Here is a 17,591-nt window from a genome sequence, read left to right as displayed (position 1 = left end):
GCAAGTTAGCATCAGGGCTAGGAGATGAGTCTCTGGACAACAAGCTCAGAAAAGGGTACAAGGAGATACAGGAGAGAAACATGTGGGTTCAGGAATAGGGGGAAAGAGTGAAACAGCAGAAATATCAAAGGATGGTCTCAATCTAGGACAGGAGGTCCTCACACTTGGAAGCTGAGAATGGAGAGGGTAAAGCAGGTGACAAAAAAACAAAACTTGATTTAAAAAAAAAAGATTTAGAAAGGAGAGGGGGAGAGGGAGGGGCAGACGGAGTGGGCTCCAGAGCTTCAGGACTTAACAACTGAAGGCATAGCTGCCAATGGTGGAAGCCTGTTCACGGCAAATGTACCATTATTAGTGTACACAGAAGCTAGTCATGTATCGGAAAGAGGTTGTTAAAAGTGCAGATAAGGAAGAGACAACAATGGATGGAAATAACAGATTTCAAGAGACAGTTTAAATAAATGCAAGTTGAATAAAATTAGTCCCTAATATCTGCATCTATTGGTCAACTTCAAAGAACATGAAGCTGGGGTGTTTAAAACAATCAACTGTAGCTCAGAGGCATGACTCACCTCTCTAGTAGATAACCCTCTAACTCAGGAGAGAATCTATAATTGGGGCCACAACTATTCCCAGAAATCTTTTTACTTTATTAAGTATTTAGATAATGGGATAGAAAGCCACATATTCAGGTTTGCTGATGACACAAGACAATGTAAGCAGTGTAAAGGGAAACAGTTAGAGATTTTAATAGATTAAGTGAATGGGCAAAACTGGCAAATGGGAAGTCATTCACCTTGGACCTAAAAAGATAGAACAGAGCACTTTTTAAAAATAGCACAAAGCTAGAAACAGTGGAATTCCAAACAAATTTGAGAGGGTGTCCAGGTACATTTAAAATGACCAAAAAGGCTCATGGAATACTGGCCTTTATAAATAGACAATTTAGCATACGGTCATGAAAACCACATTTGCCAAAATGAGACATTAATTTCATCAAATGGAACAATGTTAAACGGTTACTGGACTGAAAAAAATAACTTTGTTCAAAAGACCACTGAAACATCACTGCTCATTTTACATTAAGATAGTTTGGGGAAAAAAAAGACAATGGGAGCTGCTCACTGATTCAATTAACAGAGATTGGTCTGGGCAAGAGCAATCCACATCTTGTCTGTGTAAGAGATAGCACTACACTCCACCCCCACCACCCGACAGCTGAAATCCACAAACCACAGGAGTTGTTGCAAATAAGGGGTTAGTCACATGACTAACCCAGTGGCCAACTTGGAGTTTCAAATTGTGCTCACAGAATAGTTGGAAATAGATTACAATTTGAAGACAGAAGGACAGTCTCTCCCTCTCAAAGTTCCAGTGATCCACTGAAGCCACTCAAACCTCCAGAGAAGATTCCTGCAACTAAAGTTTGAAAGTGTGCACTGGGCCCCAATGAGAACTGCAATTGCCTTAAAAGCCAGTAAATAAACTCCAGCTACTTTAAACCTTTCCCCTTCTTTCTCCTCCTGTCTCTATTTGCACATGTTTATCATGTATGCATGCTAGCATGGCTGTCTCAAGTATTTCTAAGTAGCTTTAACCAAATTAGAGATTTAAGGTCAATAAACTTAAACCTTTCTTGTTTAAATCTAAGATAACCTGTCTGGTTGATTTGCCATTATAATTAGAGAGCGATGAACAGCAGGGGGAGGGGCTTAGCTTAAGATATGGCATTTTAAAAGTACAGCCAAACCAGGCAAAGGCACCCCCTCCCACCCCCAGAGACCCCTTTCTCACCTGGTCATAATACAAGGGGGGTCAAAGTCATGCTACAGCTATACAAAGTCCTGCTTAGACCACACCTAGAGTTACTGAGAGTAATTCTGGGCACCACATTTTAGGAAGGAAGTATTGGCTTTGGAGGGAGTGCAGGGTAGATTTACTGTAATCAATCATACCTGGACTCCAAGTGTTACTGCTGAGTATTTCCAGCATTGTTTTTATTTCAGATTCCATCATCTGTAATATTTTGCTTTTATTATAGTAAGGGATATGGGGCAAAGGCAGATATGTAGAGTTAGATTGCAGATCAGCTATGATCTTATTGGATGGCAGAACTGTCAAGGGACTAAATGGCCTGCTCTTGTTCCTACGTTGAGCTCATAATCCCAGGCAGTGCAGTACTGAAGGAACCATCTTTTGGCTGAGACACTAAACAGAAGCCCCACCTGTCCTCAGGTGAATGCAAGAGATCCTGTGACACTATCTCAAAGCAGAATTGTTCTAACTGATGTCCTGACCAATATTTATCACTCAATGATCTAGTCATTTCCTTTTGCTGTACACAAAGGGACTACCATATTTCCTACATTACATCAGCAACTGCACTTAAAAGTATTCTTTGGCTGTAAAACACTTTGGGATGTCCTGATATTGTGAAATGTGCTTTAATTGCAAGTCTTTCTTTACTTTCCATTTGCTTCCCTTTAGTACCAAGAAATTGGATTAAGATACACAGAAACCCAAATCTCTACAGTTTCAAAGAATGAGAGGTGATCTCATTAAAACTTACAAAATTCTTACCAAGCATGACAGTGGATGTAGGTGGGATGTTTCCCCTGGCTGGTGAGTCAAGAATCAGGGGACATAGTCTCAGAATAAGGGGCAGGCCATGTAAGACTGAGATGAGGAAGAATTTCTTCACTCAGGAGGGTGGTGAATCTTTGGAATTCTCTACCCCAGAGGGCTGTGGAAGCTCAACCATTGAGCATGTTCAAGATAGAAATGGATAGACATCTGAATACTAATGACATCAAGGGATTGGGGATAGCACAGGAGAGTGGTGTTGAGGTAGATCATCCATGATCTAACAGTGATGGAGCAGGCTTGAAAGGCTGGATGTCCTACTCCTGTTCCTATGTTCCAATCACCCTAATGAGGGCAACAGCTACAGTGAAACTCCTTACTAGTTGTAGATTTTAAACTATCAAAAATACACCAAAAAAATTAAGAAATCTGGTCTTTCCAAAAAACCTCTAACTAGCTCAAGATCATTCCAGCCTGGCTAGATAGAAGCAAACTTTAGGCACTGGGATTTCAGAAAGTTTAAAGCAAAGTTTTTGTACTTATCCACATGAACTGCAAAAAACACCCAACAGTTCACACTTGGGTCATGTATGGAAATTACTGGGACTTGCATGAAGTACTGGTTTACACAGTCACAGCTGATGCATCAGTCATTATAGATGGGCATTAGCTTAAGTGAGACTTGTCTTGTGCTATAAAAAGGGTCCCAATATATGAATCAGAACTTTATGGACTTGGCTATGACTTAGTCAAGATAGTGGGAGGTCCATATAGGGCAGGCATGTGCAAATGTGACTGGCTGAGGGGCAAGTCCAGCTTTAGTTAGGCCCAATAGAACATGCCACTGGCTTCTCTGCTGCCAGCACATTGGGACATCAAGTAAAGGTCCACGAGGCATGGGGTGGGGTGGAGTCAGGGACTTTGCAGCCCCCTCAGAGACAACCTCAATATGCAAAGCAGCACTATTTCAAATAACTCCTTTAAAACAGTGAAGTTTCCTGGGAAGTTTTTTTTTTTAAATTCATTCATGGGATGTGGGTGTCACTGGCTATTTAGAGATTAATTAATATAAGTCCTTTCCAATTACTAGAAGCCATCTAAAAAAAAAAAAGAGTTTAAGAATTCCATTTGGGCTTCAGTCTAGGTTTCTCTACAGTTCAACCCAGTTTGCAGTAGCTCCTCCACTACAGACATTGTAACTATTCATAACGGAAGACCCACCAACTCATGTCAAATCTCAGGAGTGACAGAGTTGGGTGGGGTCCAAAAACTGCAGTCAGGTGACATTCCCATGTTAATGTCAGTGCAGTTACTACTCAGTTGCAGCCCTCAACCTCAGTCACTGATCTCAGGAGAGAGCTGTGCAGTGAGGCACTGCTTACCATCAACATTCAACCACAACTACTTCACAATGCAACTTATAAATAGATGAACCCAGAATATGATTCAATACTTCCTCAGATTTAGTGCATTACTGGCTAAAATAATCTGCTTTGGCTACATAAACTCTGCAACAGTGCCTAACAGTAATAAATCTGCAGAAATTGCAAATATGAACTGTGCTGGTATGTGGCTGCTTTAGGGCAGAGTTTGCAAATGCTGGAAGAATCAAAAATACTGGAAATAGACAGGTGGTCAGAGAGCAGAACGAGGCATATGATATGTGTGCCAGTCACTTGATTAAAGGTGTCTCAAAACAATATTCCAGAACAATCTATTTCCAATGGTATTACACACCTACCTTCACCAGCCAACAGGAACAAAGCAATTGAGACAGGCAAGAAAGGAGTCCAAATTGAGGGCTTAAAAAAAAAGAACTCCTGTGTTTATAAAGCACTTTTTGTGCCCTTCAGACATTAAGAAAAGTGCTTCACAACCAACAAGGTTTTTTCTTAAGGGTAGTCACTTTATGCAGGTAATCAAAGCAGCCACTTTTCACACAGCAAGGTTCCACAAACAGTAAATCAACAGATAACAAGACCATTGCACCACTCGAGTCCTTGGATTATACCAGAGGAACTCTCCATTCTCCGAATATTGGGATCTTTTATATCCACTTGAGTAGACTCGAGTCCTGGTTTAACATCTTCTCTGAAAAGTGAGGAGGAGAAAGCTCCAAGAGCTGACAAACTACATTCCATCCAAGTTTCACTGAGCAGTAGCAGTCACCAGACATTGATCTGAAGGACACACCCTGGTACATTTCCTCCATCTTAAACTAATGAGGACAAAAGCCACTTGTGCTTTCACACGCCAGACAAGAGACCAAACCTCTAACAGTGGCACAGTGGGTAGCATCTCACCTCAGTCAGAATGTTGTGGGTTCAAGCCCACTCCAGGATCTTGAGCACTTGATCTAAGCGTATACTCCCACAGCAGTACTGGGGGGAGCATCAAAGTTGCCATCTTTCAGAAGATGGATAAAACAGAGGCCCTGCCTGTCCTCTCAGGTATAAACAATGCCATAAGTACTCCCTGGTGCGTGGGCCAATATTTATCTCAAACAGATTAGCTGGTTATTTATCTCATTGCTGTTTGAGAGAGAGTTTGCAATGCACAAGCTGGCAGCCTCATTTCCTTCATGTTTCAAAAGTACTTCATTGGAGCACTTTGGTATATTGCCAATGTAAGTGGTATAATGGTATGTTGACCTGTTACAAAAGGGATTGAAGTACAAGGAGTCTTATTCAATTATCTAGGGCCTTGGTGAGACCACATCTGGAGCACAACAAGTTACTCAAGGAAGGATATGTTGCCTTAGAGGGAGTGCAAAGGTTCAGGAGATTAAGTCCAGAGAGAAAAGAATTGGACTATATTGTCAAGTAGAGGAATAAAAAGTGATCATATTGAAGCCTATGAAATTCTTAAGGGGCTTCACAGGGTAGACCATTCCAGTGGTTGGAGAGTCTAGGACTAGGGGTCTGCCATTTAAGATGGAGAAATTTGATGCTCATTGAATATTGAAGAATGATTTTTGCATATTTAAAAAGGGAATAGAGATATGGAAAGTGTGGAAAGATAAACTTGGGTAGATCAGCCATGATCCTAATGAATAGCAGAGCAGGCTGCAGGGGCCAATTGACTTACTTCTGCTATTTCCTACAGTCCTAAAGGCACTATATAAATGCAAGTTCTTTCTCCTTACCCAAGCAGGAAGCCTTCGAGAGTTATCACATCCCAGTTAGACTGCCCAATCCTCACCACTACCATCATTCATTAGCTCCTTCCATTGAAAAATCAAGTCTCACCAACTCTACAGTAATTCACATTACTAGGACCCAAATTCCCTCACTCATGAAATTTACAAAAACTTCTCACATACAAGTTAACCAAACTGTAATATGAGCAATTCCATCCAGGTGAAGGTGCTGTTTATGGGTTTAATATATGGGAATAGTGGGACAAGATTGAGGAACTGGCAGCCTGGACATTAGCCAGGGTTCAGAAAGGAACATTGGGATTTCTATGGCTGGATCTCTCTCCTTCAGAGAACCTAGCAGACATGTGCCTCGATTCCACCCAGTAGAGGCTATGATCTGGACTAACTCCGATTCACAAGATGGTCTTCCTTATCTGTAACTATTTTTATTAACTCAGCCAGAGACATCCTGCAGACCACCCCCCTCCCCTCCCCATCTTCCTAGAAGTTATTCCATATGCTGACCATTTTCACTTCAAATGTCTTTAAACTCTTACTGAGCAGGAGAGCCTATCAGCTGGTACAGTCAGACAGACACCTCAAGTGAGCCAATACTGCTCTCTGTTCGCTAAACTGCACTACTGCCCATTTCCAATGGAAACCAGTTCAGGCAAAGCGGTGCAATTCCACAGCTCTTTAGATTGTTAGTGACTGCTGTCATTCATTCTCCTTCTCTCCCCCCCACCCCAAGTGTCTATAAAGCAGATCAGGTCTCCTTTGCTTAACAATGCTAGTACCCAGAGATAGCAAGAATTTTGTACAAACCAAAAATGCAGGAAATCAAAGTTAGCAACAAACTCCAATCTCACAACCACCCCCTTCCCATCACCAGACCCATTTTTATGGCCTAGGTCAGTTCCCTCCCTCTTTTCTGCTGCTGGAAGATTCTATGACTCCAGTTTATTTTAAGCAATATTAATTTTTCATCATTACAGTACATTAATTGTAACATTGCTTGGATAGGGGAGAAATTGCAATTCCCTGGGGTGGGGGGGGAAAAGAAACACATCAACACTATGTATTCTTTTGTGTCCTTCAACACCTTACGTTCATTTGTTTTCTGTTAAAATACCAGAAACAGGATATCTGGTCAGTCTCAATTTGTGCACAAATTGGTTGCCACATTTGCCTATGGAACCACAACTGGAATTCAGAAGTAGTTAATTAATTAAGTGGTTAATTAACTGCAAAGCACTTTCCTATTGAGTTGCTAAGTAGCAATCACACAAGGGAATGATAGTGTGGGAAAAAGGCATTGAAGTGCAGCCATGATCATATTGAATGGCAGGCAGGCTCGATGGGCTGAATGGCCTCCTCCCAGGACAGGAACAGCAATATACAATGCTCTTCCTACATCTACCAATTTTCACATCAAGTTTCTCTAAATCTCATTTTCTGACCATTGCGCCTTTCTCCTCCTTCTGTCTGGAGGACATGCTGGACATCTTCACACCTGCTCTAGATTTCCACTTTTTTTTTTAAACCCCAAATTGATTCAGCATACTCCTTCTGAATATAGGATTCTTTAAAAGCCATGTCCATAGGAGCTGCTCTTCTGAAGAACTCAAACGCTGCATTATGGACAGCCTTAGCAGGGATTGAGCTTAATGTCAGCATTTCTACCACAAATTAACCCCTTGGGGATAGTTTCTAGAACGGTTAAAAATAGCATTCAGGATTTTGTCTCTTAATTGGAAATCATAAATTCATCGAATGGTTACAGCACAGGAAGTGGCTATTTGACCTGATGTTTCTCCCTTGGCTCTCCGCAAGAGCCATTTATCTGGTGCTCCTCCCCAGCTTCTCCCCATAGCCCTGCACATTCTTCCTTTTCAGATAAGAACTTACTTCCCTCTTGAAAGCCAATTGAATCTACCTCCACCACAGTCTGGCAGTGCATCCCAGATCCTACCCACTCAAAGTTTTTCCTCTTGGCACCATTGCTTCTTTTGCCAATCTTAAATCTGTGCCCCCTGTTCGAGCCTTCCAACAATGGGAACATTTTTCCTCTATTCACTGTCTATACCCTTCATTTTGAATATCTCTATCAAATTTCCTCTCAGCCTTCTCTTCTCCAAGGAAGGAGAGTCCAACCTATCTTAACAGAAGTTACTTAGCGCTGGAACCATTTTTTCTGCATTGTCTCCAATGCCATCACATCTTTCCTAAAATGTGGCACCTAGAACTGGACAATACTCCAGTTGATGCTGAACTAATGTTATGCAAATTTAACAACCTCCTTGCTTTTGTACTCATGCTCCTATTAAAATGAAGCCCAAGATACTTCATAGCCTATAATCAACCAGTCTTGCCACCTTCAATGATTTATCCATATACACCCAGGTCCCTCTACTCCTGCACCAACTTTAGAATTGTACCCTTTATTTTGCATTGTCACTCCACATTATTCCTACCAAAATGAATCACTTCATACTTCTCTGCATTAAAATTTCATCTGCCCATGTCCACCCATTCCACCAACTTATGCCCTACACCATCCTCAAAGTTCACAATGCTTCCAAGTTTGATATGAAAATCGGCAAACTTTGAAATTGTGCCCTGCACACAAAGGTCTAGGTCATTAATATACATCAGGAAAAGCAAGGGTCCCAATACAGACCCCTGGGGAACTCCACTACAAACCTTCCTCCAGTCTGAAAAACATCCATTAACCACTACTTTTTAATTTCCTGTCTCAGCCGATTACACATCCATGGTGCTACTGCCCCTTTTATTCCACGAGCTATAGCTTTGTTCACAAGTCTGTTGTGTGGCACTTTATCAAATGCTTTTTGGAAGTCCACATAAGCCACAGCATTGCCCTGATCAACCTTCTGCTAACTCATCAAAAAACTAAAGTTAAACATGATTTGCCCTTCACAAATAAGTGCTGGCTTTCCATAATTAACCACATTTGCCCTAAATTACTACTAGAAGCTTCCCCGCTGAAGTTAAACTGACTGGCCTATATATGCTGGGCTTATCTTCATACCTTTTTTGAACAAGGGTGTAATGTTTGCAATTCTCCACTTCTCAGACACCACCCCTGAATCTATGGGAGGCTGGAAAATTGTGGCCAGTGCCTCTGCAATTTCCACCCTCAGTATCCTTAAAGCACCAGGGCCAGATGAGATGCATCATCAACTTAAAAGGGTTTAAACTTAAACCCTTCAAGTGTCTGAATTACCTCTTCACCACAACTTGCACAGCATCTGCTTTTAATGAAGAAAAGTATTCATTTAATACCTCAGCGATGTCCCCACCTCTGTGGGTAAATCCCCTTTTTTCATCACTAATCAGCCCCACTCCTCCTTTTACTATTGATATGCCTATAGAAGTCTTCCCTTTGTTAGCTGCCAGTCTCTTTCCAAACTCTGCTTCTTTTACTTCCCCTCAGCCTTCCATGTTGAGCCCGGTTCTCCATTGCATTATCCACCCGACAAACACAATTTCTTCTTCATCTTAATCTCTCCCTTTTATCATCCAGGGAGTTCTGGACTTGTTTGTCCTACCTTTCCCCTTGGTGGAATATACCCCCAACTGTGTCCGAACCATCTCTTCCTTAAAAGACAGCTAGTTGTTCAGTTACCATTTTGCCTGCCAACTTTTGAATCCAATTTATTAGGGTCTGGTCCAATCTTACCCCATTGAAGTTGGCTTTCCCTTAGTGAATTCTTCTTACTCTGGATTGTTCCTTGTCCTTTTCCATAGCCAACCTAAACCTTAAATGGTACAAAGGATCACAGTCCCCTAAATGTTCCCCGACAGACTTGATCCACTTGGCCCACCTTATTCTCTAGAACTAGGTCTAGCAGTTCCTCCTTTCCCATTGGACTGGAAACATACTGTAGAAAATTCTCCTGAATATACTCTAGGAACTCTTGCCCCTCTCTGCCCTTTATCTGGATATAGACAAAGATAGCAGTTTAAAATCCCTCATTGTGACTATTAATTCTTGCAGCATTCACCTCTAATTTCCTTGCAAATTTGTTCCTCTACATCTTTCCTGCTTTTTGGTGGCCTCTAGACACTGAGCAATGTAACAGCATTTTTCTTTTGTTAGTCAGCTCTAGAAATAGTTTCTGTCCTTAACCCCTCCTTTTTCTCCAGCACCGCAATGTTCTCCTTAATTGAAACCACCCCTTTCCTATTTCTCCTGAACACCTTGTATCCAGGAATATTTAGCACCCAGTCCTGTCCTCCTTTGAGGAGGGTCTCCATTATCACCACATTATAATTTTATGTGGCTGTGTCTGCAGCTCACTAACCTTATTTGCCACACTCCACACATTCACATACATGCACACAGTAACCCCAAGTTAGACTTTATTCATTACTTTCCTTTTACTCAGACTTCTAACACTTCACTATTTCCTACTCTAACCCAGTGTCTCCAAATTCTCTGTGCACCTATGTTGATGAGATATAAATAAGGGTGGGAGGAGAGAGAGATTAATTAGCGTGGGAGGAGGGTAGCATGCAGCATAAGTACCAGCATTGAGCAGTTGGGCCGAATGGCCCGTTTCTGTGCAGTAGGCTCAATGTGAAATGTAGTGGGAAGTCAGGCAGGCGGGGGGGGAGAAAAACACAAGACAAGGAAACTTACCATAATAAGCAGCTGCATTACTTCCTTGCACACAGAAGCCACTGTCTGCCACCAACACTGGCACCTACAGGGGAACAGATGTGTAGACATAACATTAGAGCACTTGAGGCAGTCCCTCGACAGATATCGAAGGGGCTTCGCTGGGTCAGTACCTCCACCTTCCAGCTCACAGTACCTTTAGCAGCACAAACATGGACATGACACAGGTACATCCAAATTTCAGCAAAACCACTTCACCTGTAACCATGTCAGTCATTGACATTTAATTAGTAATAGAACCCATGGCTCTCAGTCCCATTAGGATGAAGTTTATAATAAAATATAGAGCTTCATCAGTTACTGCAACAAGCCCAACTCCTGCATCCTTCCTATGTTTGGTGGAGCTACACTAGTGTCAGGTAACCTCACTATTGGAGGATTCAGGTTCAGATTAAGTAACAGTGGTCAGGTCATTAAACCATCCATTTTACCCCCTTCCACATCCCTCCCAATTAAAGTAGGGGGTTGGAGCCCTCTGCCATCACACACCCAACCACCTTAGCAGAAAACTTGTGTTCAACAGAGGGCACAGCTCAGGGATACAATGCAAGTATTTCAAATCTCAGCAAAGTCTCATTTTTGCCCAGTATCGCATCAAGTTACTGATAATAAAAGGACAAACAGTTAAGATACTCAGTTTACACCATTTCCACATTGAATATGTTACCATTTATCTATGACTATTTTCAATTTGCCATGTGTTGACCCTCCTACTTCCACCAGGCCCCTAAGGGTGGAATCTCCATAGGAAATTGGAGATCTAAAATCTACCTCCACAGTGTCACTGGGTGGATACAGGTTTAAACTAAAAGCAAATCTAGGATTGATAGGAAGCTCTTCAACAGATTGATTGAACTCCCAGATTCACAGCACAGCAACAGGCTATTCAGCTCAACTCATTGATGCCAGTAATATTTTATTGATCAGGATTTGATTGTATTGGTCAGTCCACTTATCTGCATTCACTGTGTTTGACTGCACAAGCCTATGGGGAGACACCAGGAAGAACACACACACTCTTCTTCCAATATCACCTTGGGATCATCTAGGGGCACCAGAGACAGCATCCAAGGTCTCAGTTTAGTATCTCACCTGAAAAAGACAGCACCTTCAACAATTCAGTACTCCCTCAGTACTGCAATGGGAGTGTAAACAGGTTCCTGGAGTAGAACTTGAACCCACAACCTTCAGACCCCTAAGCAAGTGCTGAAACTGAGCCATCACTAAATCAGAAGTTAGAATTCTGTTCTACAGGGTTACAGTGAGGTCAGTTTGCTGTAGCCACTGTACTGGTGTGGTCCCAACAGGTGTGTGGTGCAAGAAAAACAAAATCCCTGCAGTTATTCAAGAAAAACAAAAATCACCACAAGTGGGGAAAGGTCTCCAGATGAAATCAATCAATTGCTTGCCTCAAGCCCAAACACCTGGAAATTTAGTTAGCTAAAAAAGAAACCATCTTAGTCATTAAACCCTTTATAAAAAAAAAGAAGAGGTCCACTTCAAAATTTCAGCACACAAAACTATGAAAAGCTCACTGACCTTCCCCTGGGGGAATCTGTTCAGAAAGTATGGAGTGGCATGACCAGTCTCCGAACAGAATTCCGGGCCCCCAGACACAACTCTAAGCGACACATTGGTGTATTCAGCAGCAATCAGAACTGGGTAGGACCTCCAGAAATCAGGGGGAGTGTACAGAGTCTGAAAGATAAGAAGCCATTATACAGGAGCAAGGAATCAAATAATTTAAGTTGATACATAAAGAAAATTGGGCCTTGAAAGCAGCCGCTAGTTAGACAAATTCCTGGAGAATTCATTTTGTGAGGTTTACTGCCCCCAACCTCCCACCCAATGACTGAGCTCAGAGCAGAAGAAATGTGAATTATTATAAATAGTATTTCTACATAAATCTCCAGCCAACTGGAACTGGATTCTCAGACCATTGGCAGGAACCAGGCCCCAGAAACCATGGCAACCACCAACCCACCCTGAAGGCCAAACTTGACAGGCAGGGAGGGGAAAAGGGCAGAAGGACACATCAAAGCCAACAAATATTAGTAGCAAACAACAGCAGGGACAGTATTGAACAGGACCATCCAACTCCCGGTGACCTGCCCACTCAGATGGCTGAGATTTCAACCAGATTGTGTGGAGCCTTACCATTCCTGCCATCACCCAGCCGCACTCCTGCAAGGCAGACTATGTCCTGCCACTAATCTCTCAGAACTAGAAGTCCTAGTGAGTATGTGGAAATAACCTGAGTTTTATTCTAACTCATCATTTGGTGCAGGTGAGAGCTACACAGCTTAAATATCCTCATTTAGTGTTATTGGAATTTAAAGGGACAGTGCCTCAGTTACCAGTGGCAACAAGGGAGACACAGTGGAATCTGGGCTGATGAAAGAAAATAAATAATTTACATTTAAATAGCACCTCTCATGACCTAGGCAATTTAAAGCTAATTAAATACTTTGGAAATATAGTTATCATTGTAATTTGGGAAGGGAGCGCACAGCAAGATCCCTCAGTTTAACTTCTTATCCAAAAAGCAGCCCCCTCTGACAGTGCAGCGCTCTCTGTGTCAGCTAGCTTGTGATTTCAAGTCTGGGACTTAAAGCCGCAACCTTCAGACTCGGAGGCAAGAGAGCTACCAACTGAGGCACAGACGACACTAGGGATCAAACCTGGGACCCTCCAGGTCTGTATCACTCCGTGCCTGGAGTCATTGGTCACTGAGCAGTTAAAATGTGCGTCCTACTATTAAAACTCAACTCCAACACATGGACATAGATCATCATCATCAGAAAAAGTACTTTTGAAGTGTAGTCACTATTGTAATGAAGGAATTCTTTGCCCCAGACAGCAGTGGAGGCTGGGTCATTGAATATATTCAAGGCTGAGTTAGACAGATTTTTAATCTACAAGGGCGTCCAGGGTTATGGGGTTCAGGCAGGAAAGTGGAGCTGAGGCCACAATCAGATCAGCCATGACCTTAATGAGTGGTGGAGCAGGCTCGAGGGGCGGAATGGCCTACTCCTGCTCCTATTTCTTATGTTACACCACAAGGTCCCACAAACTGCAATGTGATAATGACCAGATTGAGTAATATTGGTTGAGAGGTAGAACACCTCCCCTTTGAAATAAATAGTGCCTGTCTTTTACGTCCTCCTGAGATTGCAGACGGGGCCTCAGGTTAACAACTCACCTGAAAGACGGCACCTCTGACAGTGCAGTACTCCGTCAGTACTGCATTGAAAAAGTGTCAGCCTGGATTATTTGCTTAAATCTCTGGAGTGAGGCGTGAAGCTTATATCTCCTCTGTGGTTTGGTGTCAAATTCTGATTGAACTCATTTCTGTGAAGTGCTTTGGGACATTTTACTACATTAAAGTGATATATAATTACAAGCATCACCTGCGCTAGCTTAATCTCATCTTTGTTTGAGTCCATTTTTGGGAAAAAAATTTGTTGCATCTTAAAGCAATCTGACTCTACCACCTGATTAGAACCTTATGTTGACAGATAATGTTCGTAATCTAACTCGTGACATACAGACAGAGGAATCAGAGAGAGAGAGAGAAAGAGTCAGAGATAGAAACAGATTGGGTAATTTTAACCTACCCACCCATAGGTAGACTGACAGTGGGGGGGCAATGCTTGATTTACTTAGCCTGATTTTACTTGCTAATGAGTCAGTAGAGAGTAATATTCAATGAGGTGCAAATTCTACCCGATCCCTGGAGTTTTCCGCCCAGTGAGTAAGATTAAAATTACCCCAAGTGTTTCCTCAGCTTAATTTGAGTTCTTTATTCAAACAAATGATTTGAATTTTGAAAGCTCCATTTATTTGTGTTTTGCAGATTGTTCGTAGAATGCTTACAGCCACGGGAGTATATGAGAGCCAAAAACAGAGACAAAAAAAGACCATTATAAAACACACAATTCAATACGTACAAAGATCCTTTAGGAAGGCATAGAATCAGAGAACTTCACAGTACAGAAGGAGGCCATTCGGCCCATTGTGTCCATGTTGGTCGACAAGTAGCCATCCAGCCGAATCCCACTTTCCACCTCTTGGTCTGTTAAATCACTATTTAATGCTATCAAACCCATGCTCTCCCCTCCCTCTCTGACAGGCACCAGGAATGAAGCAGACCACACATTCCAATCCCAGTTGCCCCAAAACGCAGGTTCGCTTCCACAGTTCTGCTGAATCCTACATCCTTCTCTACAGTGATGCCAGATCAATGGACCATCCGTATGCTGCCAAACTGCAGCATCTCTACTGTCATAGTGTCAAACTTCAAGACCACGTCCCAGCTTTGCTAAACCCAGGTCAATCCCCCAACGTAGCCGAACCCCAGGCTCAATCCCCCAGTGTTGCTCCTATTACCACCGTATTACAACACAACCTCTAACCCCCGCTATATCCATTCGCCCTTCATGGACTGCTAAATACCAGGGGCCTGAAGCTCTATGATGGTTCTGCCCATATTTTGCCATAACTCTGGTGGTTCCCCAGGGAAGCAGCATAAACACTGTTTCCCTGCGGGAGGAGAGGGTCTGCCAGTCTCCCCTCAGAGTCAGGGCTCAAGACGGGGTGGACGCCCCCAGAAATTCTGGGCTCAGATAGCAATCTTCCATTGGTGCATCTGGGCCATCTTGCTGTGTATTTGCAGCTTTAAAAAATATAAGGAATAAAAATCAAATAAAGGAAAGATAAATAATATGAAAGGTAAAGAATCACTCATTTACTGTTTTCACAAAATAATGGACAAAAGTTGTGGAATTCAATCCCAAAAATATCAGGAAAAATGCCACAATAGTGTTTAATAGGAAAAGAATTTATTTTATTCAGTCACTGTAGATCAGTGGCCCTGATGTTATTCCTAAGCCAAAAGAGATTGATCAATTTTGAAAAGTAAAAAAGACAAGTTAATGCTTAAGGCACTTTCCTTCATCAGAACTGAATCCCAAGGTTTTGTTTCGATGATATCTCCTGGAGCTACTTAAAAATAGAAATTGCATACTTAAAAATTGTAAAGCCCACATGGTGTCATGTGAAGCATGATGCATTGAACCAAACTATTTTATTTCCAATTTTAAAGACATATATCCTGTCCTTATTGTTATATAAAATATACTGTGATTCTACTCTCTGCTAGATAGGCCAAGGAACTGGGAGATGCAAAGGGGAGGCACTATAGCGGGACGGTCTAATTACAGTGTGACAAGTTTACATAGGCAGTTTCCATTACAAATGTTGACATAGGAATTTATCATGGAGAAAGTTGATACTAAAGTATGACAAAAACACATCAGGAAATAAGACTTAGCATACAAGAGATACATGTGCACATTAAATTTTCATATATTATAGTTAGGAACCTTGGAAAAGGAGAAAATAAGACTGGTGAATACGAAGGGCAATACATAATTATGTAAGGTTGGTAGCAGCCACATGAACAAATACCTGATTGGTCAAGAAAAGCATGCGCCGGATATGATAGCCAAGGAGATTTAGTTTTAGAGATACAGCACTGAAACAGGCCCTTCGGCCCACTGAGTCTGTGCCGACCATCAACCACCCATTTATACTAATCCTACACTAATCCCATATTCCTACCACATCCCCACCTGTCCCTATATATTTCCCTACCACCTACCTATACTAGGTGCAATTTATAATGGCCAATTTACCTACCAACCTGCAAGTCTTTTGGCTTGTGGGAGGAAACCGGAGCACCTGGAGAAAACCCACGCAGACACAGGGAGAACTTGCAAACTCCACACATGCAGTACCCAGAATTGAACCCGGGTCGCTGGAGCTGTGAGGCTGCGGTGCTAACCACTGCGCCACTGTGCCGCCCTTTTGCAACATGATTGAGGGCGGGGAGGGGTTAATTGGATAAAAGCCAGGACGGGTATGCACGGTAGAGAGAACCAGAAACAAGAAAACAAAGAGAAAAGAAGTTCAAAGACCAAAAACTGCAAGAGAAAATGTGTGCACCCCATTCAGGACTAATATGGGGAGTACATAGCCCGCCTTAGACTGTAAATCGCTGCCTGAGTTTATTATCATAGTTTGCACAAAACTTAATAAAGTTGTTCTGACTTTGACTCAATAAGTAGCTTCACAACTGAACTTTTGTTACGTCCGATCCCGTTGTAAGGGGTTAAATCCTCACAGATTGACTCCTGACTACAAGATGCAATAATGGGACAGTGAGTGTGAGTCAGGATTATTATGTATGTTGTAAAAGATTTCAGCTCCCAAATTTACATGGTGGGGGAAATCTGAACTTCAGTGGAGAGTAACATCGGACTGGGTCTAAAACTAACATTTGTCCCAGTTTCGTCAATCTACTGGTAGCAGTTTGAGGTAAAATTACCCCTGAAATTTTTGGACGCTGGATTCCCATTGATAGGAACTGGACCCTGTAAAGTTATAAATATCTTTATTTTCATGTATGATATCTGTAACATGGAGGGTCTCCAATTCTGATTGGGTTTATTCCTGAAGGTTTCATCGTATGACCTCCTGGCATGGACCACCCACACTTCCGCCATTGGTCCATATTCCAGATACCCTTGCTTTCCCAGGCCAATTGGAAAGGGAATAAACACTTTGTTACTCAACTGGATGATTCTTCAGTGTCAGTCAAACAGCCTTTTCCCTCCCAATCTCCAACATTTTTGTAACTAATGATGAAAATCTTCCAAGAAAATGGAAAAAAATACAGTGTTATTTAATGTCACTATTGTATTTCTCCTGGGTTGTTTGCAGCAGTGTGCTGGTGATAAATCTTCAATTCCTGGAGACTCCAGGCCAATCCTGGAGGGTTGGCAACCCTTGTAACGTGGAATCTGTATCCCTTTCAAGAGAAAATATTTTAGCTTGATGTGGGGAACTACAGTAGGCTCGACATGACACCCTCGGTAAAATAATCCATCAGATGTAATGAGAAAGTGGAGTTAGTCGCCTGCACCTTTTGGGTTTGTCCAATTTGGAATATCAGCGTTGTGATTAAATGGCCCAAAAATATGGAGGATCGCAAAGAAGCTTTTATCACTCGTAGAAATGTTAACAATTGCAATCTATCGGCCACTGAGCCCTGTCCAGTCTACCTGTCCCAGCATTGTCTATGACACTCAGTCTCAATATGGC

The 17,591-nt window shown here is 42.2% G+C and overlaps 1 protein-coding gene across 1 annotated transcript in view; it reads right to left on the bottom strand.

Annotated features, from left to right (window-relative positions):
• LOC137353177 (elongation factor 1-gamma-like) overlaps positions 1-14,536 on the bottom strand; it is a 42,586-nt gene extending 28,050 nt beyond the window's left edge. Inside the window, exons 1-3 of the mRNA XM_068019224.1 lie at positions 14,417-14,536; positions 11,967-12,125; positions 10,389-10,452 (exon numbers count right to left, since the gene is read on the bottom strand). Of these exons, the coding sequence (XP_067875325.1) occupies positions 10,389-10,452; positions 11,967-12,125; positions 14,417-14,536 (343 nt within the window). The remainder of the gene's footprint in view (positions 1-10,388; positions 10,453-11,966; positions 12,126-14,416) is intronic.
• Positions 14,537-17,591: the final 3,055 nt, after the last annotated feature.

This window comes from Heterodontus francisci, chromosome 40 (genome assembly GCF_036365525.1).
Source record: "Heterodontus francisci isolate sHetFra1 chromosome 40, sHetFra1.hap1, whole genome shotgun sequence".
Lineage (NCBI taxonomy): Eukaryota > Metazoa > Chordata > Chondrichthyes > Heterodontiformes > Heterodontidae > Heterodontus > Heterodontus francisci.
This window is presented reverse-complemented; position numbering and strand designations above follow the sequence as displayed.